The sequence below is a fragment of the Talpa europaea genome (genome assembly GCF_964194135.1).
Source record: "Talpa europaea genome assembly, chromosome: 15".
NCBI classification, from domain to species: domain Eukaryota; kingdom Metazoa; phylum Chordata; class Mammalia; order Eulipotyphla; family Talpidae; genus Talpa; species Talpa europaea.
The window spans coordinates 69,629,071-69,657,051 of NC_140083.1; the positions used below are offsets into that span (position 1 = coordinate 69,629,071).

Genomic DNA, 27,981 nt, shown 5'->3' on the forward strand with positions numbered 1-27,981 from the left:
CCCTCGTTTCAGCCCTTCACCCTTTGTGTCTGCGCAGAACGTTCCAGACGTAAACGCAAGAGTCAGACAGGGTTTGGGAGGCAGGAGCCGCAGCCACGGGAAGGGCGCTAGGTAGAGAGGGCTTCTTCCCGGGGAAGCGGGGAGCGGGGAGCAGGCGGGGAGGAGCCCCGAGCAAAGGGGACAGCCGCTGGGGGGCGCGCGTCGCACTAGTCAGTCCGTCCGCCCCGCTGCGCGCGCGCCCGCTGACGTGCGGCCTACGTGACCGACTGCTCGCCGGGAGTCAGCGGCCCCGCCCGCCGGCCTTAGCGTGGTTACGTAACCCGCGGGGGCACGGGACGCGCGCGCGCTGCTCAGGCCTATAAATTTTCGCCGTCGCCATTTTGCCGCCGCGCTTGGTGGTTGACTTTTGATGAGTGCGATCCTGGTGTTGCGTGTTGGCACTGCCCTTGAGCCCTACGTAGTCTTGGGCAAGTCGTCTAACGGCTCAAGCCTCATTTTAAGAATCTGTAAAAATTAGGACATTTTTGTTGCGAGGATTAAATGAGATAGGGTAGCGTTTCATCATGGCCACACTTTTTAATATTTTCTTTTCTATAATCACATCATTGTTCATTTTTGCACAATGTGTGCATTTTCATTTTGGTTATATTACCCATAAAATTCCCACTCCCCTTATTTTGACCCTAGTCCCTTCTCCCTAATCCCTCCTCCCTGTTTATAGAAACACTATAAACCAGTGTGTCTCTGGTTTATAGTTGCTTGTTGATTTTGATTTTTTTCTTTTTTATAATTAGTCTTTTTCCTGGTCCCTTATTTAGGTTTTCTAAATTCCTGCTATGAGTGAGACCATCCGGTATTTTTCTTTCTGGCTTATTTTGCTGAGCATCATCATGGCCACTCTTAACATGAACCTTTTATTCAGGTTAAATGGGGCAGAAAGTCACCGGCCACTATTCCACAAGAGTGCAGCCTGTAATATGGGGGACTGTTCTCTTGGCTCCAGTTCTGGGCCTCTCGGTGTGTGTATTTTGTGAGACCAGTTGCCTTAAGCCAGAGTCGTATTTTAAGATGCCCCTTAGTCTTACAACATGGCCCATGTGGAGGCAGTTTGACCAGTTCCTTTGGAACCCAACCAAAGGAATAACAATCCCTTTCCATGATCAAAGAAAAACTAGCGTACTCGCTCTGGTGTGGTTTGTCTGTATCTAGCATGCCATGTAAGTACGATCTCAAGAAATCCACATGTGGGCCTCCCCGGTGGCGCAGCAGTTGAGCGCTGGGTTGTGAAGTTGCCCGCAGCCTCTGCAGCACCAGTTCGATCCCCGGCTGCTCCCGGCCCTGGAGGAGGGTCCCACAAGGCGCACAGACCTCTCCTGCCGCCCTCTGCTCCCCTCAGCAGTGTGCTTTGGTCCTTCTGCCTGCTCTGCTCCCTGCTCTGGCTCTGGTGAATTCTCTCACCCTCCTGTGCTTCTGACTGTACCCAGTGCTTGTATAAAAATAAATCTTAAAAAAAAAAAAAAAAAAAGAAATCCACATGTGCAGTCAGGATTCAACAATTTTGTGAAGCCAGGTCATGGAGTTCTCTATCCACTATGATGACAACCAAGTATATGTCTTTAATGAAGACTGAAAAGCACTACATTTATGCCTGGTAGAAATGAACCAGAAATATGTGCCTACTATGGCAAAACCTGACAGGAGGAAAAAAGAAAAGCTCTTGCTCTCAAACCCCCTCTGTAAGAGAAAACAGCATTCAAATAGAAAGATTTCAAACCCAGCCTAGAATGACGTAAGTTTTAGAAACCACTTCAACCTCAGAAATGTACAAACTGTTCTGAGGCTGTATCTGTGGAGGAACAGGCAACCAAACCCACCCAGAGGTACTAAAAAGAATTATCGGCCTAAAGGGCTATCTTCCAGAATATAATAAGGCTGGGGTCTTCTCATGGGAGAAAGGGAGGCCCACCTGCTTTTTATATTTTCTTTTAAGATTTATTTATTTATGCATACAAGAACTGGGATACAGGCCAGAGGTGTGTAGGGTGAGAGGATTCACCAGAGACAGAGTGAGGAACAGAATAGGCAGATTGACTGAAATACACTGCTGAGGGGAGCAGCAGTCGAGACAAGAGAGGTCTGCTGCACCACGCGCCTGTCCCTCCCTGGTCAGGGATCAAACTTGTGCTGCAGTGGCTGCGGATTGCTTCATAGTGCTGCGACTTAATCCCTTGCACCACCAGGGAGGTCCCTGCTTTTGTATCTTCAATTTAGAAGCACAAGGCCCTAGTTTGAAAGCAATTAATGACCCAAGATTACCTGTCCTCCTTCTTGTGGTAGCGGAGTAACTGAATTAACTCTGTATTTAATAAAGCAAGACATGTTCTACAAGGTTATAGATCCCACTTCCCCAAAAGAAAAAACATCTGGCCAAGTTCTGGGTAACTGCAACAGGATTCCTGATTTGGTTTTGCAGTTCTGAAAGTTAAGTAAGACCTCAGGGTTGCTGATCACAGAGAACAGCACCACTCTGAGGTACCACACACTATGAGCGTGCTAGCAAGAAACCTCAGTCTGCTGACAACACCCCTGTCCTTTTCTTTCCTGATGTAAGCATGATTTGCTATTTCAAAACCACATATATGAAGCTGAAATTCCTCCTTGGCTTCTAGAGCCATGGATGTGACTCTGTTCTGAATGTGGCAATGAGTTGGAAGCTCTTCAGTACTGCCAGTTAGTGCACTCATCTCAAACCACGCAATGAATTTTTACATATTTAATGCTGTGTGACCACCACCAGAAAGATCAAGTACATTTCCAGCAACACATAAGGCTCTTTGCCCTGACATTACACCCCTAAAGGTATAACTATTTGGCCTCTATTAATATAGATTCTCTTTGCCTCTTCCATTTCATATCAATGAAACCATATAACCTATATTCTTTCATGTCTGACTTACTTTTTTTTTCAGCATTATATAAGAGAAAGTCACTCATGTTGTTGCATGAAACAGCTCATTCTTTTCATTGTTTTATAGTATTCTATTGCATGGAAATGCAACAATTTATTCTACTGTTAATGGACATTTGTTTCCAGTTTTTAAGCTGTTATTATAGAGAAAGCTACTTTTTATCTATTATAGGGAATGCTACTCTGTACACTATTGAATCTCTCTGAGGCCTCATTATTGCTGGGTGCATACTGAAGACCAGAATTGCTGGGTTGTAAGGAATTACAATATACTATAGATTTAATCAACCACAAGCAAAATGCAGGTTTCTGCCACACAGGGATTGTATTCAGAAAATAGATCAGTAGGTGTTGTGTAGCCTGGAACATTTCAAATGTATGAAGAAATCTGAGCTGGTCTTCCCATGCTTTTCATCATACCTTTCTCTTCTGGGGATAACTGTGTCAGTTCCTCCAACTTTTTATTAGTGTTTCTCTGTGACTCTCCAGAAATTCTTCAATACTTACTGGCAGGGGAGATGCCATGATTAGAAAGGTGGTTTTCATTGCACTCTGGGTGTGCTGACCCCTACTCCCCAAATATAAGAAACTCCATTACATAATTTATAGTAATGGGGGACTGCATCAGCACTGTCCTCTAAAAAAAAGAAAAGGTTATTCAATTTCTTCTACAAGGTCTCCACAATCCATTTGCTAGGACACTTGAACAATTACTTTGACTTCCTTGCCCATAAAAAACCCTTAAAATCCTAAACATACTTTCCCCAACATGAAAAGATAGTTTACATTGCTTTTTTATTATTTAAAAAAAGAATTTTATTATTTATGCATTCAAGAGCTGGGGTGTAGGCCAGAGGTGTAGGGGGGTGAGACGATTCATCAAAGACAATTAGGGAGCAGAACAGGAGGACCGATTGAAATATTCTGCTAAGGAGAGCAGCGGGCAAGACAGGAGAGGTCTGCTGCACTAGGTGGGTTATATCACAGGCCAGGGATCGAACTCATGCTGCAGCAACTGCAGATTGCTTCACAATGCTGAGACTTAACCCCTTGGCCACCAGGGAGGTCCAACAGGAAAATTTCTTAACTCTCACTAACTACGGGCTCACAGACCTACCTTCCAACAAAATCTTTTAGGCTGGAAAGACTTCCCTTGCCTCATCATTTAATCAGCCATCCAATCTTGCAATTTCACGAGTGTTTCGTGACTGCATTTCATTCTTACTTCTACTGCTCTAGTTCAGCCTCACAGCACTTGTTACGTGGGCTCCTGGAACCAGACTCCTTGCTCTAGTCCTGCTTCCCTTTAAGCTACCTCTACACTGCTGCCAGGGTGGTTTATACTAAAATGAGTGACCATGCTCCTCTTAGATGGGTACCCCATTGCCAGTCTGCCCTACAGGATACATTTTGCATTCCTTAATTTGACCCCCAAGACCTCTGTGATCTGACACAAACTTCCCTGTTGTGTGTCTTCTTCCCTTTTTGTTTTAAAGATTTATTTATGCATACAAGAGCTGGGATACAGGCCAGAGGTGTGGGGTAGGGGGTGAGGGGATTCACCAGAGATGGAGTGGGAAACAGAATAGGCAGATTGACTGAAGTACACTGCAGAGGGGAGCAGCAGGTGAAACAGGAGAGGTCTGCTGTGCCATGTGGGTTAGCTCCCTGGCCGGGGATGAACTGCTGCTGCAGTGGCTGAAGATAGCTTCATAGTGCTGAGACTTAACCCCTTGCACCACCAGGGAGGCCCTGCTTCCCTTCTTGCTGCAGTTTTGCAACCTTGAAATCTTTGAACTTCCTTAAGCCCACCTACTGCCTCTTGGTGACTCCTCTGCCAACCTCAAATTCAGGAGGTAATTAAAAAGGTAAAGTATGTTTATTTGGGGATCAAAGAATTGCAATACAGGGACATAGATTTGAACAGACACCAAATAGCGTTTCAAGGAGGGGCAAAAAAGGGCATTTCTAAGGGAAGTAAAGAGGAAGATGAGGTGTCTTCTTTTATTATTTTTTTAAAGAATTCATTGGTGCTAATAAACTGAAATTCTTGGCTACACATAATTGGTTACTGATTTTCGTCTTTAACAAAAAAGTTAATGATCTTCAGTCCTCCAGATCCTGATGACTGCTCAAGAAATTGTGTTTTTGACAATTTTTAAAAACAACTGCTTTTGGCCCAGTCCAAAGATCTTTGACCCAATCCAGAGGTCTTTGGCCCAGTCAAGCAAGATCAGTAATGCAGTTCTCTGTAGCGACTGCCCAGGCTCTATGTTAAAATGGCTCCACTTACGTCAGCTTGTCACATACCTCTGTTTAGAATGCCTTCTACACACAGAAGCCTCAATCCAGTCCTATTAGAACCATACCTCAGGCCAACTCTTAAGTCTTAGATTCAGCCCAGTGTTAGACTATGATAACCAGTTTTATAAATGTCCTCGTAACTTTGAGGATTCACTAATCTTCAGTGCTTAGCACAAATAATTTCATTTGAGTCAGAAACTTTCCTTTTTTTTTTTAAAGATTTATTTATTTATGAATACAAGAGCTAGGGTACAGGCCAGAGGTGTAGGGGGGTGAGAGAATTCACCAGAGACAGAGTGGGGAGCAGAACAGGCAGACCGACTGAAATACACTGCTGAGGGGTGCAGTGGATGAGTCAGGAGAGGTCTGCTGTGCAGAGGCCTGCTGCATGTGGGTTGCTCCCTGGCTGGTTGGGGATAGAACTCATGCTGCAGAGGCTGTGGATTGTTTCATAGTGCGGCGCTTAACCCCTTGCGCCACCAGGGAGGCCCAAGTCAGAAACTTTCCTAAGAGCTTTACATACACAGCACTGACAGCTTCATCGAATCTGCACTACACCCTATGCAGCAGATACTAACAGCATCTGTTTTACAGGGACCAGGAGGTTAAGTAATTTCCCAAGGTCGGCTGCATCCTGGCCTTCAAGTAGTCACCCAGTCAGTTTGGCTCCCTGGCCAGCATACTTTGCTGTTGTATTATCTTGCCTCTCTATAGTATAGTATGCACTTACAAAGGTTAAATAAATCATAATAGTTACGTTTACTGAGTGCATACTAGGTACCAAGCTGTGCGCTAAGAGCTTTACCTCTAACCCCATGAGGTAAATACCATCGTTATTTCCATTTTGCCTGAGTGAAAACAGGCTTCTAGAAGTTTGGCCACCTCCCCAACATCCCTCACACAGCTCCTGAGGGCACAGTTTCCCTGACACCCACGGTCTTGACCACTACATTCTACCAAATGAGACCAAGCAGGCAGGCATGTGGGCATGGAAGACCAGAGCAGCACGGGGACCTGTGACACCCAAGGCTCAGAGCTGGACACACAAGAGCTCAGAGCCTCTGAGACAGAACAGGCTGACTCAACTGGGACAGAAGGAGCCCAGCCCAGAAACAGGGACCCAGAATCCCAGGGGAACGGAAACAGACGTCAGCTCATCCCCAGGGCCTCAGGAGTTGGTTGTCCGGGTGCCTCAAAGGGATCCCCAAGTGATGATTCTATCAAAGGGTTCCTTCGTGTTGCCCGGGCGCCCACCCTCCGCCGCAGGGGGGTTAACCGTCGGGCGGGGCCCCCCGTGGGGCGGGGCCTCAGGATGGCCGCGGCGGGGAGGGCCAGAGCTAACCGCTGGGCAGGCGGCTCCCCGGGGGCGGCGCTCGGGGCTGTCCTCAGCTGTCGAGCGCTCCTCAGCTGCGGCCCCAGCAGATGTTACCGCCCCTGAGGGGCCCCCTGAGGGGCGTGGCCTCGGGGTGGGGCGCGACCCCGGCGGCGACGACAGGGTTAACCGCCTGAGGGCGCTGTGGGGGCGGGCCCGGGGGCGGGGCGAGGCCGGGGGCGGCGCTGGAGGCGGAAGCGACGGGACCGGCGCGCCTGGTCCTCGGGGCCCGGCTCCTGCTGCGGCCTGGCGACCTCCCGGCCCGGGAGCCGAGCGAGGTTCGGGGCGGTGACGGGGGCACGGGGCGGGCAGGGAGGATGGCCTTGGGAGAGGCCCAAAGCGGGCGGTCTCGGGAGACCGGTGACCGATGGGGTGAGGGTGAGGAGCAGTGGGGTCGCGCAGAGGGAGGAGGGGGGCTGTGGGCTGAGGCGGGGAATGAGCCCCACGCAGGAGCCGGCACTTCACCCCTTCTCTCCCCCCTCCGCGCCAGGTCGATCCTGAACGGGAGCTCAACTTCCAGGAGAGAGACAGACCAGCGAGACCCTTTCGGGAGTCCTCCAGCTCCTCAGCTTCATGGGCCAGTCGGCCCTGGCAGGGGGCAGCAGCACCCCCACCCCACAGGCCCTGTACCCTGACCTCTCTTGTCCCGAAGGCTTGGAGGAGCTGTTGTCTGCGCCCCCTCCTGACCTGGGGGCACAGCGGCGTCACGGCTGGAACCCCAAGGACTGCTCAGAGAACATCGAGGTCAAGGAAGGGGGGTTGTGCTTTGAGCGACGGCCCGTGGCCCAGAGCACTGATGGGGCCCGGGGTAAGAGAGGCTACTCGAGGGGCCTGCACGCCTGGGAGATCAGCTGGCCCCCGGAGCAGAGGGGCACCCACGCCGTGGTAGGCGTGGCCACGGCCCTGGCCCCGCTGCAGGCTGACCACTATGCGGCGCTGCTGGGCAGCAATAGCGAGTCTTGGGGCTGGGACATTGGGCGGGGGAAACTGTACCATCAGAGCAAGGGGCCAGGGGCCCCCCAATATCCAGCCAGACCTCAGGGTGAGCACCTTGAGGTGCCAGAGAGGTTGATGGTGGTTCTGGACATGGAAGAGGGGACGCTGGGCTACGCTATTGGGGGCACCTACCTGGGGCCAGCCTTCCGCGGCCTGAAGGGTAGGACCCTCTATCCGGCAGTAAGCGCTGTCTGGGGCCAGTGCCAGGTCCGCATCAGCTACCTGGGCGAAAGGAGAGGTGAGGCCTGGGGTAGGTGTGGGGAGAGTGTGTTGTCGCTGGTGGCTGTGGTTGGGGATGGAAGCTGAAGGCCTTACGAGAAAAGAGGGAATGAACCTTCTTCTGACCTGCCTCTCCCCCCTTCTCAGCCATAGCAGTGGTAAAGGCTCTTCACAGGGGTTCCCTAATTTAATCTTCCCAACAGCAATAGAGGTAAAAGTGAGGATTGGAAGAGCAACTTGCCAGTAAGGGCAAGAGCCCTCAAAATGGAGGGACCCGGGTTCTGCAGGAGGTCTGTCAGCCCCTGGAGCAAGAGAAAAAGGCCAAATGGGTCCTGGACTGGGTGTACAAGTCTAAAAGCAAGAGGACCAGCAGTGCCAGGCTCCTGGGGGTTGTGCTTGTTTCCCCAGGCTCTGACCTGTCTGACACATATCTACTCCCTCAGTCAACTCCCAGGAAGGAGCTGTTGACGCCCTGGGCACCAGGAAGGAGAGCAGTGAGGAGGCAGGGCCTAAGGGTGGGGACTTCATCGGGAACTGATGGGGCCAGGGCCTGAGCTGATTGAACTTCACTCTTCTCTGCAGTTGCAGGCTCCAGCACAGGTTCCTATCACCCATGAGGAACAATTAGTGGGCAGAGGAGGGCCAGCCTTCCTAGCACCTCACTGCCTCTGCTCCAAGGCCCACCGCTCCCACTGTCAGGGCTGCCCCGGCCTGTAGCTCAGGGGCTATAGCTGGAACCTCACCATCCACTCTCAGGGATGAAAAGGAATGGGGATGTGTGACATCTGTGATCCCTTCCCCCAAGAGCAGATGTACCACTTGTAGTTACCTTCAATGTCCCTCTCAGTCAAGGTGGGAGCAGACCGGAAGCAGGAAAGCAGCAGGGCATCTGGGTAGGAGTTGGTAATTTGAGGGTCTCTTGGCTGGTGGCTACACCCCGACTTACTTTCCCTCCTTCTCTCTCCCAGCGGAGCCACACTCCCTTCTGCACCTGAGCCGCTTGTGTGTGCGCCGCGCCCTGGGGGACACCCGGCTTGGCCAGGTCTCTGCTCTACCCTTGCCCCCCGCCATGAAGCGCTACCTGCTCTACCAGTGACCCTTGTGAATCACAGATGTGCAGGGGACCTGACATCACCCCTCCCCTGGGGGGAGGAGGCACTGCTGGCAGAGACCAGCTACTTGAAACCAGTGAGGTGGGGGGAGGCGAGGCTGGGCCCCTACCCCCAACCCCAAGCTCTGAGGAGCTCAACAACCCCAGAGTCACCCAGAGGGGTGGAAGAGGGGAAGGAGCTGTTTGGCAAGACTCTGGCAGTCTGATACGAATGACATTTTTTCAAGTAAAAATAGTAAGAATGTGTGGTTCTAGAAACCTGTTTGTGGTACTTTTTTTTTTTTTTGCACAAGAGTCCTGTGGCTGCTTTAAAAAGGAAAAAGGGAGTTTAAAGCGCAAGTACAGAGAAGGACAGACCACAAGGCTCAGTGCCAGGTGTTTATTTCCCCCACCCGCGGGGCTGCTGACAAATACAACACAGGCGCTGGCACCATGGGAGGGTGGCACCCTGGCCTCATGGGGAGGACAGGGTTAACTCTCAGCCCATAGCCTCATGGTGTGAGATGGGAGAGGAGTATGGCTTCTCTCTCCTGCCTTCACTGGGGACTGAAGGGACCTGCGAGTAAACGCCACCCCTTCCACTTGTCAGCCAAGGAGAAGCCACGTTGGTGACCTCTAGTTCCAACCAATACCGTAATGGAGAAGGAACTGGCCTGGTCCCAACCTTTCCAGGGTAAGGTGTAAAGGGTGAAGGAAGGTACAGTTTGGATTAGGCCACAAGAGGGGGCAGGCGACACCACCAGAAGCTTGTACGGGGGTGGGTGGGGCAGTTTGGCTTCGGTGCTACCTAGTCCCTGGCTTGCTGGAATGGCAGGGGAGATGGACAGGGCTTATTGTTTGGCGTTGATGATATCCACGAATTCGGGCTTGAGGGAGGCACCACCCACGAGGAAGCCGTCCACATCGGGCTGGCTTGCCAGCTCCTTGCAGGTTGCCCCAGTCACAGAACCTGGGGAAGGAGGTGAGAGAAGCATTGTCAGGGATGGGATGGTACACTCCATCCCTGAGGCTCAGTCTAGTTCTCAGTCAGCTCCCCTCAGGCTGGAGCCAGATGAACTCACCTCCATAAATGATGCGGGTGCTTTGGGCCACTGCATCCGAAATGTTGGACTTCAGCCACCCCCGGAGCTTTTCATGTACTTCCTGGGCCTAAAACAAGAAGCCAGACTAAGTAAGATTCTACCTTCACTCTGAGTGGGAAAACTTGGCACCAGAAGAGAAAAGCAAGTGCCCTGGGATCCGAGCCCAAATACCAGGCCCTGGAATGGATGTCTTTGGTCACGTCACTCTCCTTTTCTGGGCTTGGGGACTCCTGTCTTTAAAATAAGGGTTGGCCCAGGCGGTGTTTGTGGCTACCCAGTTCTACCAAGCAGAGTAGGAGGAGATCAGGGCGGCTGGGCTTGAGTACCTGCTGCGGTGTTGCAGTCTTGCCGGTCCCAATGGCCCACACAGGCTCATAGGCCAGGACAACCTTGTTCCAGTCCTTCACATTATCTGCCAGACAGATCACAGAGGGGGGATGAACAGGAAGGCCAACCCAGCCTTCCCCAGGGGAATGAAGAACGGCGGTCTTCTGCCCCCTGGTGGCTGTTGAAGGAATCTCAAATGGCATCTATACCAGCAGGGGCAGGAGCAGAAGTGAAGAGGAGGATGCAAGGGTTCTCACTCACCCTCCTCTCTCCTTTCCAGTATCAGCCTGGGATCAAGTTAGGCTGCAGGGCATCTGACCCCACCCTCTGGGCCTCTCTGGTCCAGGCTAGGTTCAAAGGTCTGTTTTTCCAAACATACCTGCGATGACCTTGGTTTGCTCGAAAACGACCTTCTCAGTGATGCCAGCTTCCCTCTCATCTAGCTTCTCCCCAATGCAGGCGATTACTCCCAGTCCCTCTGCCAGGGCATGGGCCACTTTCTGCCCAATCAGCTGTTAAGGAACAGATTCGGTGAGACACCCCTCTTGGAAAAAGGCATCTTGTTCCCTTCCCTGGTTACTAACCTCATCTGACTCCCCAAAGACATGCCTTCTCTCCGAGTGTCCCAGGACTACCCATGTGGCTCCACAGTCTTTGATCATACCAGGGCTAATGGAAGAGATAAAGCCAAGGTTCAGCCTGGGGTCCAACCTGTGGCTTTTCTCTCAGCAAGGAGTGAGGGCAGGGTTCTCCCTGCCACACCTCTCCCACCTGCATCTCACCTGATCTCCCCAGTAAAGGCCCCGTTAGTCACTTTGTAGCAATTCTGTGCAGCCACAGCAATCTTGGAATCCAGCTTCTGCCTTGCGAAGTCAATGTAGGCAGTGGGGGGTGCACAAACCACCTCTGAGGAGGAGATGGTGGCACAGGGAATGAGAACATTCTTCAGACTCCATCCTGTACTCTGGAACCCCCTAGCTTTAATCCCCTCTCAGAGTTCTGCATGCCTCCCCATTCTCCCCAGCAAGATAATCTGTGTCCATTTCCCAGCCCCAGCTGGGCCTGCACCCAAGTCCAGGAGCCATGGTCCTCACCCTGCCCTCTGCACTTTTGACAGCTGTGGCTCCGATTTCCCAGGCTATTCTGGGCCTGGACACCTCCTAGACTCAGCATTCTCTGGGGGCCAACCCGGCCTCTCTTCTAAAATAGCCCATCCCCACTTCCCCCAGGAAAGGCAGGCGAGGGGTTTTAGCAAGTGCAGAATGGCCAACTCCTAGGGGTTGCATTGGGGGTCTTTGGGGGAATAAAGCAGAAAGGGATTCCTCTTTTGATCTGGCCCATGTGATGAGGTGGGCAGCTGTGTGATGAGGTGGGCGGGAGGGGAAGGACTCCTTGACGACAGGATTCTGCCTGTGGGTGGCAGGGAACTGCCTAGCTCATCGAGGCCTCGCGCCTTCCCGTTTCCAGGCTGAGGGTTCATCCTGGATCCCCAAAGGCCCAGCCTGTGTGGCACCCGCTCAGTCCCTTCCGCGAAGGCAGGAGTCACCCAAGCTGCCGAGCGGATCGGCGCGGATGGCTGGGGGGGACCAAGGCAGCCCGGCGGGTGGCCTCTGCTGCCCGGCGAGGCGCGGGGAGGAGTCTCCGGCTACGTGCAGCGGCGCACGGAGGCCGCGGCCGCGGGGGCAGGTAGCCGGGAGCCCGCGCGCAGGCTCGGCCTCCTCCCCCGCCCTGCCGGCCGAGCCAGCCTCTCCCGATCGGCCCCCGGGGCGAGGCCCGCTCCTGCCCGGGCTCCCGGCTGGCGCAACCCAGCCTGCACCCTGGGCCGCCTTCTCGCCTTTCGCCCAGGAGTCCGTTCCCGCCTTACGGTCCGAGGGCACCATTTCATGTGGCCCCGCCTTTCTCGTCGACACACCCCCGGGGCCGGGGCCGCGGGGTCCATGCCCGGACCCCCACCAGCCGGCGTCCCCACACCCCTGCACACGGGTCCCCGTGGCCACTGGCTCAGAGCTCGGGAGAGGGCGCTGCCTCGCCCGGTCTCCCCGGACCCCTCCCCGGCGAGGGCTTACCGATGTCCGCCGGCAGCTTGGCCGCGTTCAGGGTACAGATGAGCTCCCCCAGACACTTCTTCCTCCCGTTCATCTTCCAATTCCCCCCAACGAAGAACTTCCTGGAGGGCGCCATGGCGCTGCAGCCGGCAGACTGAAGGTCAGTATCACCGCGCAGCCGCGGCCACTGCCCGCTTATATAGAGCGCCCGCAGGCAGAACCCCGCCTCCTCCCGGCCCTTCGCCATGGTTAGCCCGGCCCCCGCCCAGAAGCCCTGCCCCGGGCCCCGCCCGCCGCCTGGTGTTGCAAGGTTCTGACGTTACCCCCTTTATTGCCGCAACGTTCTAGGGGCACCCGGGGGCTCCATCACTTCGGCCTCCGTTGCCTGACTTCGGGAGGCGGCGCTCAGAGAACCCCCACTTCACGACTACAGCACCCCCCCACCCCGCTCCCCTCCCCCCCAAACCCGGGGCCAGAGGGAGGGTCCTAAGGGAGCTAACAGGCCCACCGACCACTCGAATACCTTGGCCTCAGCCAAGTGCTGGCTGGGACACTCTGAGGGACACCTTTCCAAGGCTGGAAGCGAGAACCCTTCCCCCAGCCCAGGCACTGTGTCCCTGATTGCTGAACAGACACCTTTGACCCACCCAGGGAAAGTCTAGCCCTTTACTGGACAAATAACAAGGTTCAGAGGTGGAGGAAAGGGCTCTGATGGTATGGAGACTGCAGCTAAGAAAACGGTCCAGAAACCTGCAGCACCCACCACCCCTGGGATATCCCACACTTGGCTCCAGCTGACCAAGGCCAGCTACACTGCAGGCCTGGAGGCCAGGCCATTAAGGACAGCTGGGAAATACCCACTTGGGCCTCTCGTCTGCCTGCTGCAAGGGCTCCTCACTCCCATCTTTCCATTGCATTGTCACCAGCCCCTCCACTCCCCCTGCCACCCCGTGGCTTTCCTTTCCACCACAGCTCATCTCACACTCACGTCCCCAGAGCCCCATGGGGTGACGCCCAGAGAACTGTCTATGGAGGGGGTAGGCCTGAGCGTTTCCTGCCCCTCCTGCAAGTTCCAGGGAGAAGTGTCTCCCAAGGTACCAGACACCAGCTAGCCACTGTACCTTTATTCACATCGTAGTATTTTGGCATTTTCCAGAGAAAGACAGGGAAAAGACAAGGTGGGGAAAGACTGAGGCAGGAGGGTGGTGGTGGGGGGTGTCCCCCATTCCCTCGAATCCCTCAATGCCCAACCACACAGGGAGCAAACACAAAGGGGGAGGGGAGGCACAAATGTCCCTCCTGTGGAAGAGGTTGCACAAAGCTACACCCACACGCACACACAAATAAGCCCCCCTCCACACCAGGGGCCGGGCAGGAGGACAGAGAAGCAGAGCACTGTGGGTTCAAGGGTGGGGAAAGCAACAAAGTCTCCTCACAGACAGGCAGCCGCCCCTCCGGCCCCTTCCTGCTCTATCCCCAAAGTCTTTCTGGTGCTCCTCTGCTTTGCTTGGCCATTCTCCTATGGCCTCTAGCTTCTTCCCTGCTGCTGGGGACAAAAAGAAAAAGGGTACAGAGCAGGGGGGCTGAAGTCCATCCTTCAGGCCAGGTGGTCCGTCCCCTGCCCTCAGTGTAAGGGCCAGGGCAGGCTTTTAGCTGGCCACTCTCTGGTAGAAGTAGATGTAGCCCAGGTCCTTGGGCGGCTTCTCAGAGGCACACACTTTCTGGTCATTGTAGATCACCCACCTGGGGAAGCCCGGAAGGGATAGATCAGGGTGAAGCAAGAGGGCATTCCAAGTCACAGCAGCTTAGTCTCTCACCCAGTCCCTACACCCCTCCCACTGATTCAAAAGCTCCCAACATCCCTGGCTGGGGTCCCCAAACTCCCAAAGCCTGTTTGAAGAGAGCATCCCCACCCAACAAAGGTCGTTTTCCCTTCTTGGTCTCCAGTATCTCTACAACTCCCTCCCGCCATGCTGGCAGGCAGGGCTCAGCAAGCTCTCTAAGGACTGAGTGGTACATATTTCAGGTTTGCTGGCCATCTGGTCTCTGACAGCGATGATGTGTGAAAACAGTCGCATGACTTGTGAAAACAGCCACAGACAATGAGTAAGTGTGGCTATGTTCAGGAAAACTCTACAAAAGCAGACAGCTGGATTCAGCCTTGGGCTGGAGTTTGTCCATCCTACTGTTAGGCTCTCGGGCTATGGTATGGCTGCGCCTCAACCAGGCAGTCCTTTCCCTTCTCCCACAAATATTCCAATGGCTTCCAGAATGCCCCCATGGATTCCCATCCCCACTCCCCATTCAGAATGCACACCACCAGTCCCTCACCTGCCTTCCTTCTTGATGTGGCAGACATAGTGACCACACATGGTGGAAGTGCCCATGTGACTAATGAAGGCAAAGAGCTGATACTCTAGGGAGGGAGGGAGACAGAGGGCAGAGAAGACAATGAGAAAACCCAGGCGACAGTCCAAGGGTACAAATGGCTCAAACTCAGGACAGGAGTTCCGGGTGGCATGTATTGGAGCCAAGTCTTTCCCAGAATCCCACTGCAGAAGTCACATTAGTGGCTAGAAGCTCCCAACCCTCCAAGCCCTCAGGGAAGCAAATCTGTGTTGGAATATGGATCTGCAGTAGCTGCCTGGATTCTGCCAGGTCCTTCCTGTTGCCCGGGAACACTTACTTCCAGGCCCATCCCGGACTTTGGGTCCCACTGGCACAGACTCCGAGATGGAGTCAGCAGCTGAGCGGCCCTCCGAGATGTCCATAGCAGCTTCTGCATCCAGGTCATCAATGTGGCTGAAGATCCAGTCCACAGCCCGTTCTAGACTATTGTTCTTGGAGAAGGGGAAGGAGCTATTTTTTCTAACAGGTTCAGGGGCAAGAAAAGCACCTGTGAGAGCCTCAGCTCCTTCATCATGGCCACAAAAGGGTGGAGTTGCAGGCGAGGCCATACCACGCTGGTGGTCTCTGGTCTTGCTCACAACGGATGGACCTTACTCCCACCCCTTTCTTCCCAATGACCCTCATCCTGGGAGGGGTCGGCCCCTACCGTGGCTCGCAGTGCTTTCAGAGCCTGGTCCCGGGAGAAGCCCATGGAGACGATGGTGGTCACGCAGTCTTCTGGAGGTGGGTCAGCCGCTGCACTCGTGGAGCCAGGCCCGCTGGAGCCGGGCAGGATGAGGGGGTTGGCAAAATCTGCAGATATGGAGGAGTTGAAGTGTTTGGGAGATGAGGGGGGTCCCGCCCCGCTCTCCACTTGGCCTACCTGGATCGTCCATGTGTGACATGACCCAGTTCATGGCAGCCTCAGCGCCACTGTTGCCCGTGTAGTAGACGGCCTTGCGGCAGGCATCCATGGGGAAGCCCATCTCCACTAGCTGGATGATGACAGATTCATCCAACATGGGTGCTGTGGGGGGGAGAAGGGTGGTCCTGGGTTGGCTTTTTCTCCAGCCCACAGGCCAACCGGTCAACCCCACCCAAACCCCCTCCCCCTCCATGCACTTCTCTTGGGCTGCCTGACACCTTCTCCCAGAACTAAGACGACAACACAACACAACGTGGGTCCAGGATCCTGAAGATAAAGAATCAAGGTGAAGATCCCCCAGGATCCCCGCCCTTTCCCACCGTCACAAAATGAGCCCCATTTCTGGAGTATGACACACTGACTCCGACCAATGAGGGAACAGGGTGGACAGGCGACTGCCAGTGCTACTGCCATTTACGCAGAGAATCTGGCTTCAGTGCACTGGGTGATCCCCACCCATCGAGAGGGCAGAGGAGATTTGAAAGGGAGGACAGGAGAAACACAAAGGACAGGGTCAGGGGAGGCAGGCAGGGAAGACCCCCACTAGCAAGGAAAAGAGACAGGCAGGAAGAAGAGTCACTAACATGTCGGAGAGGAGAAGTGAGGGGAGCAGAAGGAGTCTTCGTCTTCGTTGCCATAGAAACCAAGGCTACCTTTGGGCTCATCCGGAGTGACCAGGGGTGGGGCAATGTCGGGCAGCTCCTCCTCTCCAGGCTGCAGCCCTGCACCCCTCAACTGGGAGATGTCTAGCTCCTCTGGCATCTCAATGGACACATCTGAAATTGGAATGGCAGGCAAAGGGTCACCTCAACAGCTCCCCAGGCCTTGCCCCATGTCTCAGTCCCGCCCCACTCTGGGACTCTCAGGATCCCGTGTAATAAAAGTAACTGTGGGCCTGCAAGCCAGGAGACAGATCCTCTACCCACCACCACTGAGCCATGGCTCCAGCGTGTGCAACAGAATGAGCTTAAACTGTGGGGAATGGGGTTAAACCAGCAGGTCTCACATTCCTGAAGCCTCCTGAGAAGTCTCGAGATCACCAAAATGGAAGCACTTACCAGTTAGAAAAATAAAACGGGGAATGTTGTAAATCGTATCTATACCATGAAAGAGGGCTTTTATATTCCTAGTGCTTTTTCAACAAGATGCATTTTGAAACATCTAATGTAACTTTTCCCTCTTCAGAGGCAACTTTGAGAAACACTAGTTTCCATGTGTCAAGGCCCTTTGTGTTCTGGCATTTTCTGTTTCACCCCCCTCGCTCATCCCAGCCACCATACCCAGTTTCTTGGGCACCCAGTCTAAGCCGAAGGTGAACTTCTTGATCTGGATGACCAGGTAGTCGGGGAATGAGGCAAATCGTGTGGTCCTAGGGGAAGAGAGAACATCCTGGTACCCAGAAACCCTCGCCCTGCAGCTCAGCCTCAGGGGCAGAAGACCTCAGAGCCCAAAAGATGCTCCACATTTATATCTGGCCCTGGGCAGGCTTCCGAGCATCTGCAGACAGGGAGCAACAATGAAGGCAGGAGGGCTGAAACCCCTGGGACCAAAGCACTCCTTCAGACCTCAGGCCTGTGACGACCACTGAGTAAGGCCATTTGCTAGAGACCCCAATCTGTCCTTCACTGACACTTGTGCTCTGCCGGAACTAAGGGAGTGATGAGAAGCTGCATTAAAAGTAATCCTGGGCAGGGAGAGAGGAGGGAGCAGCAGGGGCAGGACAAGGTAACGGAGAGTAATCATCCAAGTGACCCCCACTACTGCCCCGGGTTCCCTCGGGGCCAGATCACCAGCCCCAATGGATGTAAGCCTAAGATTCAGCCACAAAGGAACTAGGGAGTGAGGAGGTGGCAGAGGTATCTTTGGGATTACCAATAAGACTTACTTGACAGCTACTGATTTGGCCTGCAGGGCCGTGCTCCAGAAGTCATCCACCTGCTCAGGGGCCCCATAGGCCTCCAGGCAGGAGCTGAAGGGCACCTGGGCCCGAACCAGTTCTGGCAGTGGCAGCTTCTCCTCCTCAGCCTGCCGCTTCTTCTCCTCATATTCCAGAAGCTCCTCTGGGGGCAGAATTGGTGGGTGGATCCTTCAGAGGAACTGCCTTAGCCTCCCACTCCTGGCTCTTCGTCTGACTATGTCAGTTCCTGTACCCGCCTCCAACCCACCCAACGCACATCCGTGTAGGATCTGGCCTGTCTCCCAGAGCAGTTCTAAGCTGTGGGCTAGGTTACTCCTGCCTACCCTGATGGCCCCACTTCCGAGCTCTGGGGCGGGGGAGCAGGCTGCGTGGTAATCTCTCATAGACTTCAGACGCTGTGCACAACCAGGCCTTGCCAAGAGCAGCTACCTTTGTTAAGGGCCGCATCCATGGGCACTGGCAGCTGCATGATGTAGTCCACTCGCTGGGTGTACTTCACCTTCTCTGTGGCCAGGCACTTGATCTTTTCCTCCACCAGGAAGCGGAACACTTCATTGGGGTTTTCAGAGCTCCGGCAATTCCTCTATGGAACAGAGGCAGGTGGGGCGATCTGGGCAGCCAGGGAACGGAATGGGGGCCTGAAAGGGTCACTGGGGGGTCAGGGAGAAGGGAGTAGAAGGAGACTTACCACTAAGAGGCATGGGATGTGAGCAGAAGCCATCCCTAATTAATCACTTCCCCTCCCCAGCTCTGGCCCCATCACCACACTGTAGGGACATGGTGGCAAGTTGTGTATTTTTCTTTACAAGCAGTAAGGCTACTCATGTCATGTTCTGTGGGTGCATCCTCCGTGAGGCTGCAAGCCGTCAAGTAGAAGGATCAGTACTGGGCCTTACTGCTCCCCTCAGAGGCAGGTGCTACACACAGGGATGGCTGGGTACATGGTACGTGGGGACCGTCAGCTTACAGGGGCGGGGCTCGTTTAAGGATCATAAAAAATGGATAGGAGGAAGGAGGGACTCAAAAGAAGGTGGATGGAAGGAGTGTGAGAGGGGAACCCCTTGCCATCTTCCCAGCCTTACCTCCACCATGTTGATGAGGTGAAGGAAGAACTCCTGGGCATCCTGCTGCCGGTTGGTAGAGAACTCGGGGTGGCCCTTGCCGATGAGGGCCTTGAACATCCGAGGGGCAATGCCATCTTGAACTTCCTAGGCAGAGCCAGGGCAGCAAACTCAGCTAGGGTCCAAGAGGCTACCAGGTAGCCTTCCTGAGCCATCCCCCAGACTCAGTTTCCCAGAAAAACTCCAGAGCCCCAAGGGACAGAGTCCCAGACTCACCTTCTGTTCTGGCACCTGCTCCCCATCGCCTGACTCTGGGGCTGGCTTGGAATACTCTCCTGAGAGAAGGCCATGGCCCAGTTTGGCCCTGCATTAACATCCAAGAGACCCATTGGGCTTTAATCAACAAATGATTGTCTGCCAGCTCTCTCTACTTGTTCTTCCCGACTCAACCCCTGCTCATGGCCCTCCTCAACAACTCTCTAAAATACGAAAACTTGGGCCTCCCTGGTGGCGCAGCGGTTGAGCGCTGGGTTGCGAAGCTGCCCGCGGCCTCTGCGGCGCCGGTTCGATCCCCGGCTGCTCCCTGGCCACCGGAGGAGGGTCCCACATGGCGCGCAGACCTCTCCTGCCGCCCGCTGCTCCCCTCAGCAGTGTACTTTGGTCCTTCTGCCTGCTCTGCTCCCCGCTCTGGCTCTGGTGAATTCTCTCACCCTCCCGTGCTTCTGACTATACCCAGTGCTTGTATAAACAAAACAAACAAACAAACAAATAAATAAATAAATAAATAAATAAAAAAAATACGAAAACTTTAGGTTCCAAAGGAACCAAACTCTAGGCAGACAGCATGCCCAGAGGGCAACCATCTGAAAGCTTCAAATGCCAGGGGCGCAACAGCTGCCCCTTCCAGGCAGCAATGTAGCAGAACAGAAAGCACATAGGCTGCGAGGCTCTCAATGGTCCTTGTACACAGGACCTGGCTACGTACACTTGGGTGCTGAAGTCCTGGGTAGGGTCCGTCGGGGCATTCTGGAAGATCTTCTCCAGCTTATCCACATACCTAAAGGAAGGGTAATTGCAGGGGCTTCGGCCTGGGAAAAGGGAAGGGAGCAATTCTCTCCTAGCTCGGTGCTTACACTCCCTCCAGAGTGGGAAGTTAAATGTGGTGGAACCCTGGGGTCTATTTCCTTCCAGAAACCAGCCCATCCTCCCTTACTCAATTCAGGCAGCATGCAGGGTCCCCAGATACTCTGTCCTGGCCCTCTTCCTGAGAGCCCAGAGGCAGAGGAATGTAGCCTGGGGAAGGATACAGTTCATACTCTATTGAGCAGAACTTGTCTAAGTTTCCACATACATATCACGTCCTTCCCAATGAGACGGTAAACTCCTTATGCTGAGAACCTACCTTTCTTCTCGCTGAAAGTCCCCAAGCCCCCACCCCTGCTACATGTCCAAGTTAGATGTCCATCTGATGTCATTAGCCTAAAATAAAGACCACCTGCTCACCCGAGTCATCAGGCCACCAGGGAAAGCCCTGGGATTTGGTGTCCTGCTCAATCAGTGGGGCTTGTATGTGACTGGGTAATGGGGTACAGTTCTAACTTGCTCCCCTCATAGCACACCAGCCACAGGATAGCAGGAACTACTCTTAAGACTGAGACAGAAGGCAGAGGCACTAAGGATGCTGAAGAGCTAGAGCTAGCAGCCTGGAGGAGCTGGGATATGAGGGGTGCAGGCCCAAGGGGCCAACGCGGGGGAGAAGGCACCACTCACTTCCTCTGAAAGTCAGGGATGCTGAACAGCACCTGGACCACGGAGTTGAGGTAGCAGCTGTTACCCAGGTTCCGGATGCCGGTGTAGCCAGGCCCGAACAGGGGCTTCAGGGGCACACTTGACTCCTGGATCAGCTCCCATTCGCCAATCCGCTGGTTCATGTCTATCTCCAACTCAGTCATGGTCTTGTCTGTCTGCAGGGGGAGGGGCAGGTCAGAAGGGTGAGACTTGGTGTTGTATTCTGTACAAGGATCTCTCTAGGACGACACCTCCTGGAACCTAGAATTTGACGAGTCCTGGGCTCTCCCATGGGAGGCGTGTTGGAGAGCACCCAGTCCAAGTTCCGGAGACATGAGCAATGGCCCCAGAAGCCTTTAGTTACCAGCCTCCACCTGAACCAAGAAGGAAATGAATGCCATTCCTTCTACCTGCAGGTTTTTTTCTCCATCCTGAAGTGACCCCGCCTCATCCCTCACATCTCTATGCAAGCCTCACTTCCTCACGGAAGCTTCCCCGACTCCCTAGACTGGGTCGGGGACCCAGCTGTAACCCCTGTGGAAAACCTCATCTCTTTGATATCACCCATCGTATCACAAAGTTATTCACTTTCTTAAGTCAGCATCTGCCTTTCCATCTAGAATTGAAGTCTGTGAAAGTAAGGGCCATGCCGGTCTCATTCACAGAGCGGCTGACCCTCAGTAGGTACTCTGTAGTACTCAGTGAAGGAATAAATGACTTTAGAAAGCTTCCCAAAGCAAGCCCACTTATCTTGGGGGTTGGGTTAGTTGTGGGAGCTCACTCCAAAATGCTCCCTGAGCCTCAGAAAAGGACAAGGGGTCTTTTCTTTTTTTTTTTTTTTTTTTTTTTTTTTTTATTTAATGTTTTTTTTTTTTTTTTTTTATAGAGGCATGTTTTATTTATTTGTTTGTTTGTTTGCTTTTTGTTTTTTTTTTTTTATACATGCACTGGGTACAGTCAGAAGCGCGGGAGGGTGAGAGAATTCACCAGAGCCAGAGCGGGGAGCAGAGCAGGCAGAAGGACCGAAGTACACTGCTGAGGGGAGCAGCGGGCGGCAGGAGAGGTCTGCGCGCCATGTGGGACCCTCCTCCGGTGGCCGGGGGAGCAGCCGGGGATCGAACCGGCGCCGCAGAGGCCGCGGGCAGCTTCGCAACCCAGCGCTCAACCGCTGCGCCACCGGGGAGGGACAAGGGGTCTTTTCACTCACAGGGACAGGAAGGAAAAGAATCTGAAGTTGGAGGGGTCTCACCTTCTGCATCTTCAGCATGTCGATGCCAAAATGGGACAGATGCTCGGCCAGGTTGGGGTCCAGGACCATGTCATCCTCATCATATGAGTACACATCTAGGACAGGGGTAGGAGTGGCATCAGAGGGGGTTAGGAGTGGCCTGGCCACCAACCCATCCCCTGCCCTCAGGGGTCCTGGTGGGGCTGCCTCCTGGGATTGGCTGTCAGGGAAGATGGTGAAACAGGCTGAGGGCTGGAATTGCCACTCTACCCCAGTAGAGAAGGTACAAAGGTATGATGGATTTGGAAAGGTGCTCGCTGAACAGATAGTGATGGTAACTTCTAGGAAGGGGACTGGAATTGCGGGGATCAATTGAAGTTTTAGCCTCACTGCTAACAAGAGGATGTATTCATGCGTTATTTGTATCCTACTAAGCAAGTAACAGCACAAACACGTCAGCGGCGGGGAGGGATGTACCAGCCCCATCAGGTGTGATGGTGCCCAGCTTGACGGCCAGCGGGTAGCCCATCTCCCTGTAGTGCTCCACGGCGTGGTTGTTGCCCCCACTGCCATCAAAGTAGCGTCGGCCACAGAGGATGGAGCCATCTGTCAGGTTGAGCCACAGGTTCTCTCTCATGTCACACTTGGAGCACTTCCAGCCACTATCCCAGAGGGAAGGAAATGAGTGGAAGAGGGGTTCAGGGGATGGGAGTGGTAGAGATGGGGTTCTGGAGGCCCCCAGTTAGTCAAGAGTGCTTTCTTCTTTCTTCTGGACATCCCCATGCTTTGTTCATCTCCCCCAAATCTCCCTCCTTGTCTTGCTCCCGACCCTGACCCTCTCTCTCACTAGATATCCCAGTTAGGGCCTCTTTGCCCCTGCTCTGGGGTTTCTACCCCAAGGTGGAAGGGCGAGGCCTCACCAGGGAGGGATTCGAGCAGGGTTGTCCAGCTGCTTGAGGTTGAAGGCATGCTTAGACACCTGCCGTACTTCCCCATCCCAGGCCTGCACCTCCTGCTTGCGGGACGCTGAGTCGGCGGACAGTAGGGCCTCCACCGCACTGGTCACCTGGGGGAAGCAGAGGGTCAGAGACAGCATCTAACCTCTGGCCCCACCTGCCCTCTATCCCCTCCGTTTTCAGCTCTCTCAGTGCTGGCTCAGGACGTCACTGCTCTGGCCCTGTCTTCCCTGGAGTCTGTGGTTGGGCCGAAAGGTAGTCATACCCGATCTCGGACAAGGTCAGGCAGTCCTCCCAACCCATCCCGGGCAATCTCCAGGTAATCTGGCAAAATGACAATCTTCACATCCTCATCATATTCAAACTTCTCCTCATTGAGGTCAAAACCACCTTCAACACCTGGTGAAACAGAGAAGAGGGAAAATAGGAAACTGCCACAGGTAATGTCCCTCCTCTGACACGACACTTCACCTGTTCCCTGCAGAGCGCTGGGGCCACAGAGCAGGATCAGGCTCTAGCTGCTTTCCTAGCACTCCCAAGAACAGGAAGTGCAGCTCATAAGGAGAACAGGGCTGGGCTGGTGCTCACCGATAGCCAGCCGGGTGGGCTTCTTCCGGGGCGGGTCTCCGGTGCCTGTAGTGGTGTCCTCTTTCTGCAATGAGGCAGGAAGAGCAGGATCAGCAGTGAGCACCAAGGAGATGACAGATGGGGAGGATGGGGGGGGCACAGAGTGAGTTAATTTCAAAAGAGAATGGAGCTAAAAAATACCTGTGCTGAGTTTTAATGGCACCAATAGAAACAGGTGAAAGGGGGAGACTAAGGCTTACAGGAGGCCAGAATGGAACAGAGAATCTGAAGGGGCACTCAGTGGGGTGTATCTGCATATCCCCAGGCCTTGCCTCGCCTGTCCCTACCGGGCGTCGGGTCCGCCGCAGGTGCAGGTAGACTCGCTGGCCCGTCTTGTTGAAATGTCTCTCCACATACTGTTTCCCGAAGCCCAGGAATGTGTTCATGCAGATGTAGAGGCCACCCTCAGACTCCTGCAGGACAAGAGGCAAGGGAGGAAACAGAGGATGAAAGCAAGCCCTGGGGTCAGAAACTGTTGGCTTCCAGAAGAAAGTCACTGTGAGGTTCCTGGCAAGTTATTTAGCCTTTTAGGGCCTGAAACGAGGCTCAGCCTCTTCCTTTCCAAATAAGACTTTGATAACAACCAAATCAGCAAGGACGCCAGGATGCTGAGCAACACCTATGGGTCACCATTCATGTTCCTTCTTTGGGCTGGGCCTCTAACCAGTCACAGAGAACTCCCTTTACCTGTTTTCCAGAGCCAAGATATACAGAAAGTAAATGGGAACCAAAGTACCATAGACTTTCTGTGCCCGAGAGTGCACGCAGAAGGGAAAAGGGTCCTTTGCTGGGAAAGGAAAGATCTGCATGTCAAACACTGGACCTGAACCAGGAGACCCTGCCAAGCCCCACCTGATCTCCAGGATTCAGAAAACTTTCCAGACCAGAGGAGAAGAGACTCCAGCACCTGAGCTGCACAGCCAACCCCTGCGCTTGCCAGCCAGTCCAGACCCTTCCTTTGGCATCCTCTGGGAGATAGTAGACACTGGTGCACCCTGAGTCTTCTCCCTCCTCTCCTGCTGGAGCCTGGCTTCAGGGAACACTGCCTTGTGTGGCGCTCACAGTTAAACCTGGACCCAGTCTGACAGACACGAGACACATTCTGCAGCCACTACCCTGCTGCCTCCCCTCTGACCAGGAACTATAATCCCCACTGCAGACCCATCAACCTCCAAGTTCAAAGCCACTCATTTCCTGGAATAATCTAGCTGAAATAGCTGGAACACAAATAATCCAGGAAAATAAAATGGGGAAAGACAAGAGTCTACCCTAAATCATGGCCGAAAAGGGAGGATGGACTTCCTCCAAACTGAGCAAATCTACCAGTGTGAACAGTGAGGGAGAAGATAGAAAAGGAAATAACAGAGGCTTCCTTTCAGCGCTATGGTTATGAGCGACAACAGGCATCTTCCTGAAATAAAGGTCCCAGAGGTCTTGAAAATTTCTCCACTGTGATGTTTAAAATAGGGTACCATCTGAGGCAGTTCTTGGTCCCATAGATTGCTCTGCACCAATTCCCACAACAATGTGGATTACAAGGTTCATGAACAAGTGGAGCATTTCTCACAGGGAAGTCAAATAAGCTCTCTTTCAACCATGAATCCAATTTGAAGATAATCAGATATGCCAAAAGTTGGTCAGCAAAGCCACTAGATCTCTTGCCTTGGGGTGAGAGAAGGAGAGTGCAGTAAGATTACAAACATTTCTTTTGGATTATTCCAAGTGGTTGCTAAGGAGAGAGGAGTGTAAAACAGACCTGCTGACTTCTATATTTGTTGGTACCACCTGAGAAAGAAGGTGCTTCGCCAAGCGATGCAGTGAACTGGGAGGCATGGGGGAGCTGGGTTGGAAATAAAAGCTGCTAGTTTTGCCCAGGAGCCCTGCTCTGAACAGTCCTCTTTTCACTCTGCCGAAGCCAGACTTCAGAGAAATAGCACACTGTCTGAGGCGCAGGTCAAAGCCCAGCACCCCGAGTAAACCACAAATCACAGTGATGAACTGGGCCTTAGATCATGCTGCTATCCTCAGCACTGGTGATGCATGAACCAAGCCTTTTCCACTCTGACTTGCAGTTTTCCAGGCCATGAGCTGGTCTGGCTAAACACCCAGGGCAGGGCCCAGTAGCGGCTGGAGGGGAGGAGTGCTGGTGGGGGGGGGGGGCAGGGGGCGGGTCCCAAAGCAGGCTGCTGCCCTCTCAGTTCAGGCTCTGGCCTGGTTGGAGGCTTGTCTCTGCTTGAGGGTGACCCAGGAAGGCAGAACTGCAGGAAGGGTGGTACCGGGTGGCGCCTGCAAAACGTGAAGCACGGTGTGGGTGGTGGCTTTGTCTAACTAGTCAAGAGTGGGAGCTGGATGGAAAAGGGGCCTTACTATCTTCCAAGAAAGAAACCATCTCTCTGGAAATACTTTAAAAAGGGTTTCCTCTGCTCACTGTGATAAGTGGCAGAAAGAGAGGAGGCTGCGGCCACAGTTCACCTCAAAGGAGAAACGATTAGAGCTTTCCTCTCCTCTTTCCTCCCCTCCCTATCACCCACCTCCCCGCCCCCTGTCCACATGAGCCTTGGGTGGAGGCTCTCCAACTCGGTCTTTCTCAGAACCAGCCTTCTTGACGGCCACTTCCAGACCACTAGGCGCCTAGGAACTGCAGTTCCCACCCTCCAAACCCAAACCCGGCCCAGAACAGTGGGGGGGGTCGCCTCCATCCCTGCCACACAAGACTACAAAACCCGGAGAGCCACGCGCGACAGGCAAGGCCAACCCCCAAGGTTTCGCAGGGGCCGCCTGGGGAATGTAGTCCGACGGTCGTGTTGCGCCTCTAGTTTAGAACGGCAATGAAGAAAGTGAGCGACTACAATCCCCACAATCCTCCACGAGACCCAGGGCCGGCGAGGCGGACGCGATGGCTTCCGGGGGCGGTAGTCACATGCCAGCTCCGGCTAATTAAAAGCAACGGCAGCGAGTAATGTGGAAGACTACAAGTCCCATGGTGCATCGCAGGGAGGCGGTAGCCCAAGCCTTGCAGGCCCCGGCAGAATGACCAGGGCGATGGAAGCAAGTCGTGCTCGCTGCGGGCGTGGGGAAGGGGCTTACCGGTGTGTCGAAGGAGAAGGCGCACTCGTCTTTATGGACCCGGTCTCCAGCTTTAGGGACCCGGATTGTCGGTAATACTGACAGCAGCGCCTCCTCACTCAGCTCCGCCATGACACCGGCAGCTGCTCCTCCACACACAGCGGCTCCCACCGTTCCTAGTCCCCCACCCCCTACTCTGGCCGTCCAATGAGCGCTACTCGTTAGGTGCATGCGCTAAAGGGAAGACGCGCGAGAATGGCAGTTGGACCCAGCCTGCCGACGAGCGCTCCGCCCTCTGCCCTGCTCCGCCCAACGCCAATGAAAAGCGCCTCTAAGGCAATCGATGGCCGGGAGAACCAATCCCACAACTCCAGGGCTGAGTGCTTGTAGAGCGGCGAGGCGGGCCCGGGGGTTTCGGCTGCTCGGGCTGCGGGAGCCCCTCCGCGCCCTTCGCGTGCCTTCCATTGAAAAGCAGAAACTGACGGTTGCTTAAACCAATCAGTCTCAGAAACTTTCCCGAGGACTCGTCCAATCGGAAAGTAGAAGGGCAGCTGTATTCCTGGTATTTGAAAAGGTTTATCCAATGAGGCCGAGCTGGAGAGGGTTAGTGTCGAGTGACTGCTAACTCCGTCGACCAATAAGGCTGACTGACGGCCCGGCCTGGGCGAAAGCCTCCCCTCCGTCTCCGGCTGGAGCTACGCTTGTCAGCGTAATAATTCACGACTGGTTTTTAAGTCAAATCATTTGGTTTTGACACTGAAGAGCTCAAAACGCTAAGACGGACCCTCTTCGGAGTCTCTCAGGCGGGCGGCTCTCAGCCGGAGACGGAGCAAAAGCCGCCCTATGAGGAGGCGTCATCCTGGCAGGCCCAGCGCGGCCCATTGGCCCCACGGCCGCCATGATGGGCGTCCGCCCAGCCCAATGGCTTCCTCCCTGAGGCGGGCCTCGGCTGGCGGGCCTATGGAGGCCTGGTCGACTCGGCCAATGGGGTCGAGGCAGGGGGCGTGGCGGGAGGTTTGAAACGCCGTTTGGGGCGCTCAGCTCGAGCTGTGTGCCCCCACAGCTTGGAGTTGGGGCCGGGTAAGTGGTTAGAGTGTTGGTTGGCCGAGGAAGTTCGAGGGCCCGAGCGGCCCGAAGGAGGCCCCTGTCAACTGCCTCCGTCGCTCTCCCCGCAGCGGCCTCCAGCCCAGCGGCCCGGAGGCTGCTGAGCCGGGAACTGGGATGATGGGGGGTCTGCAGTCCGGGTCGCGGTGAGGACTGAGACCCGAGTCGCTTCTCGCAGGCATCCCCTCCGCGCCGGGGCCGGGCTCTGCCTCGCCCTGTTCTTCCTTATTGAGATGGGCTCAGCCAAGAGCGTCCCAGTCACTCCAGTGGGGCCTCCGCTGCGCAACAAGCATCTGGCCCGAGTAGCTGACCCGCGTTCACCCAGCGCCGGCATCCTGCGCACTCCCATCCAGGTACTCGGGGGCGGGAGCGGGTGGGGGGAGAGGGCGAGAAGCTGAATTCCTGGCCTCTGCCTAACTTGATTCTGAGACGGTCTCACGTCTTCCGCCCCGCCCCCAGCCCCCACGTTCAGTTGAGGCCTTGTTTCTACCTTCTC

The 27,981-nt window shown here is 54.4% G+C and overlaps 3 protein-coding genes across 9 annotated transcripts; 1 reads left to right on the forward strand and 2 right to left on the reverse strand.

Annotated features, from left to right (window-relative positions):
- Positions 1-6,983: 6,983 nt before the first annotated feature.
- On the forward strand, positions 6,984-8,955 carry SPSB2 (splA/ryanodine receptor domain and SOCS box containing 2; the record flags this gene model as incomplete). The annotated part of the gene is made up of 2 exons (XM_084255381.1): positions 6,984-7,878; positions 8,828-8,955. The coding sequence occupies exons 1-2, from the start codon at positions 7,218-7,220 to the stop codon at positions 8,953-8,955; spliced, it is 789 nt and encodes a 262-aa protein (XP_084111507.1). The 5' UTR covers positions 6,984-7,217.
- A 379-nt stretch (positions 8,956-9,334) lies between these two features.
- Positions 9,335-12,671, reverse strand: TPI1 (triosephosphate isomerase 1; the record flags this gene model as incomplete). Its single annotated transcript, XM_084255509.1, has 7 exons — positions 9,335-9,919; positions 10,032-10,119; positions 10,379-10,464; positions 10,759-10,891; positions 10,964-11,048; positions 11,162-11,285; positions 12,446-12,671. 7 exons carry the CDS (start codon positions 12,669-12,671, stop codon positions 9,801-9,803), a joined length of 861 nt encoding a protein of 286 aa, XP_084111635.1. The 3' UTR covers positions 9,335-9,800.
- A 1,402-nt stretch (positions 12,672-14,073) lies between these two features.
- USP5 (ubiquitin specific peptidase 5) lies at positions 14,074-26,528 on the reverse strand (the record flags this gene model as incomplete). Of its 7 annotated transcripts, none has more annotated exons than XM_084255723.1 (20): positions 14,074-14,167; positions 14,756-14,840; positions 15,111-15,264; positions 15,480-15,625; positions 15,696-15,839; positions 16,322-16,513; positions 17,018-17,106; positions 17,623-17,797; positions 18,085-18,238; positions 18,738-18,863; positions 18,993-19,080; positions 19,702-19,773; positions 20,487-20,680; positions 21,754-21,848; positions 22,210-22,394; positions 22,653-22,798; positions 22,954-23,087; positions 23,277-23,340; positions 23,603-23,728; positions 26,403-26,528. In XM_084255723.1, the coding sequence occupies 20 exons, from the start codon at positions 26,511-26,513 to the stop codon at positions 14,074-14,076; spliced, it is 2,574 nt and encodes an 857-aa protein (XP_084111849.1). The 7 variants fall into 7 exon arrangements, with proteins under 7 accessions (XP_084111849.1, XP_084111854.1, XP_084111851.1 ...); XM_084255728.1 differs by having other exon boundaries at positions 16,391-16,513; positions 22,653-22,744; positions 26,403-26,513; XM_084255725.1 differs by having other exon boundaries at positions 22,653-22,744; positions 26,403-26,513.
- Positions 26,529-27,981: the final 1,453 nt, after the last annotated feature.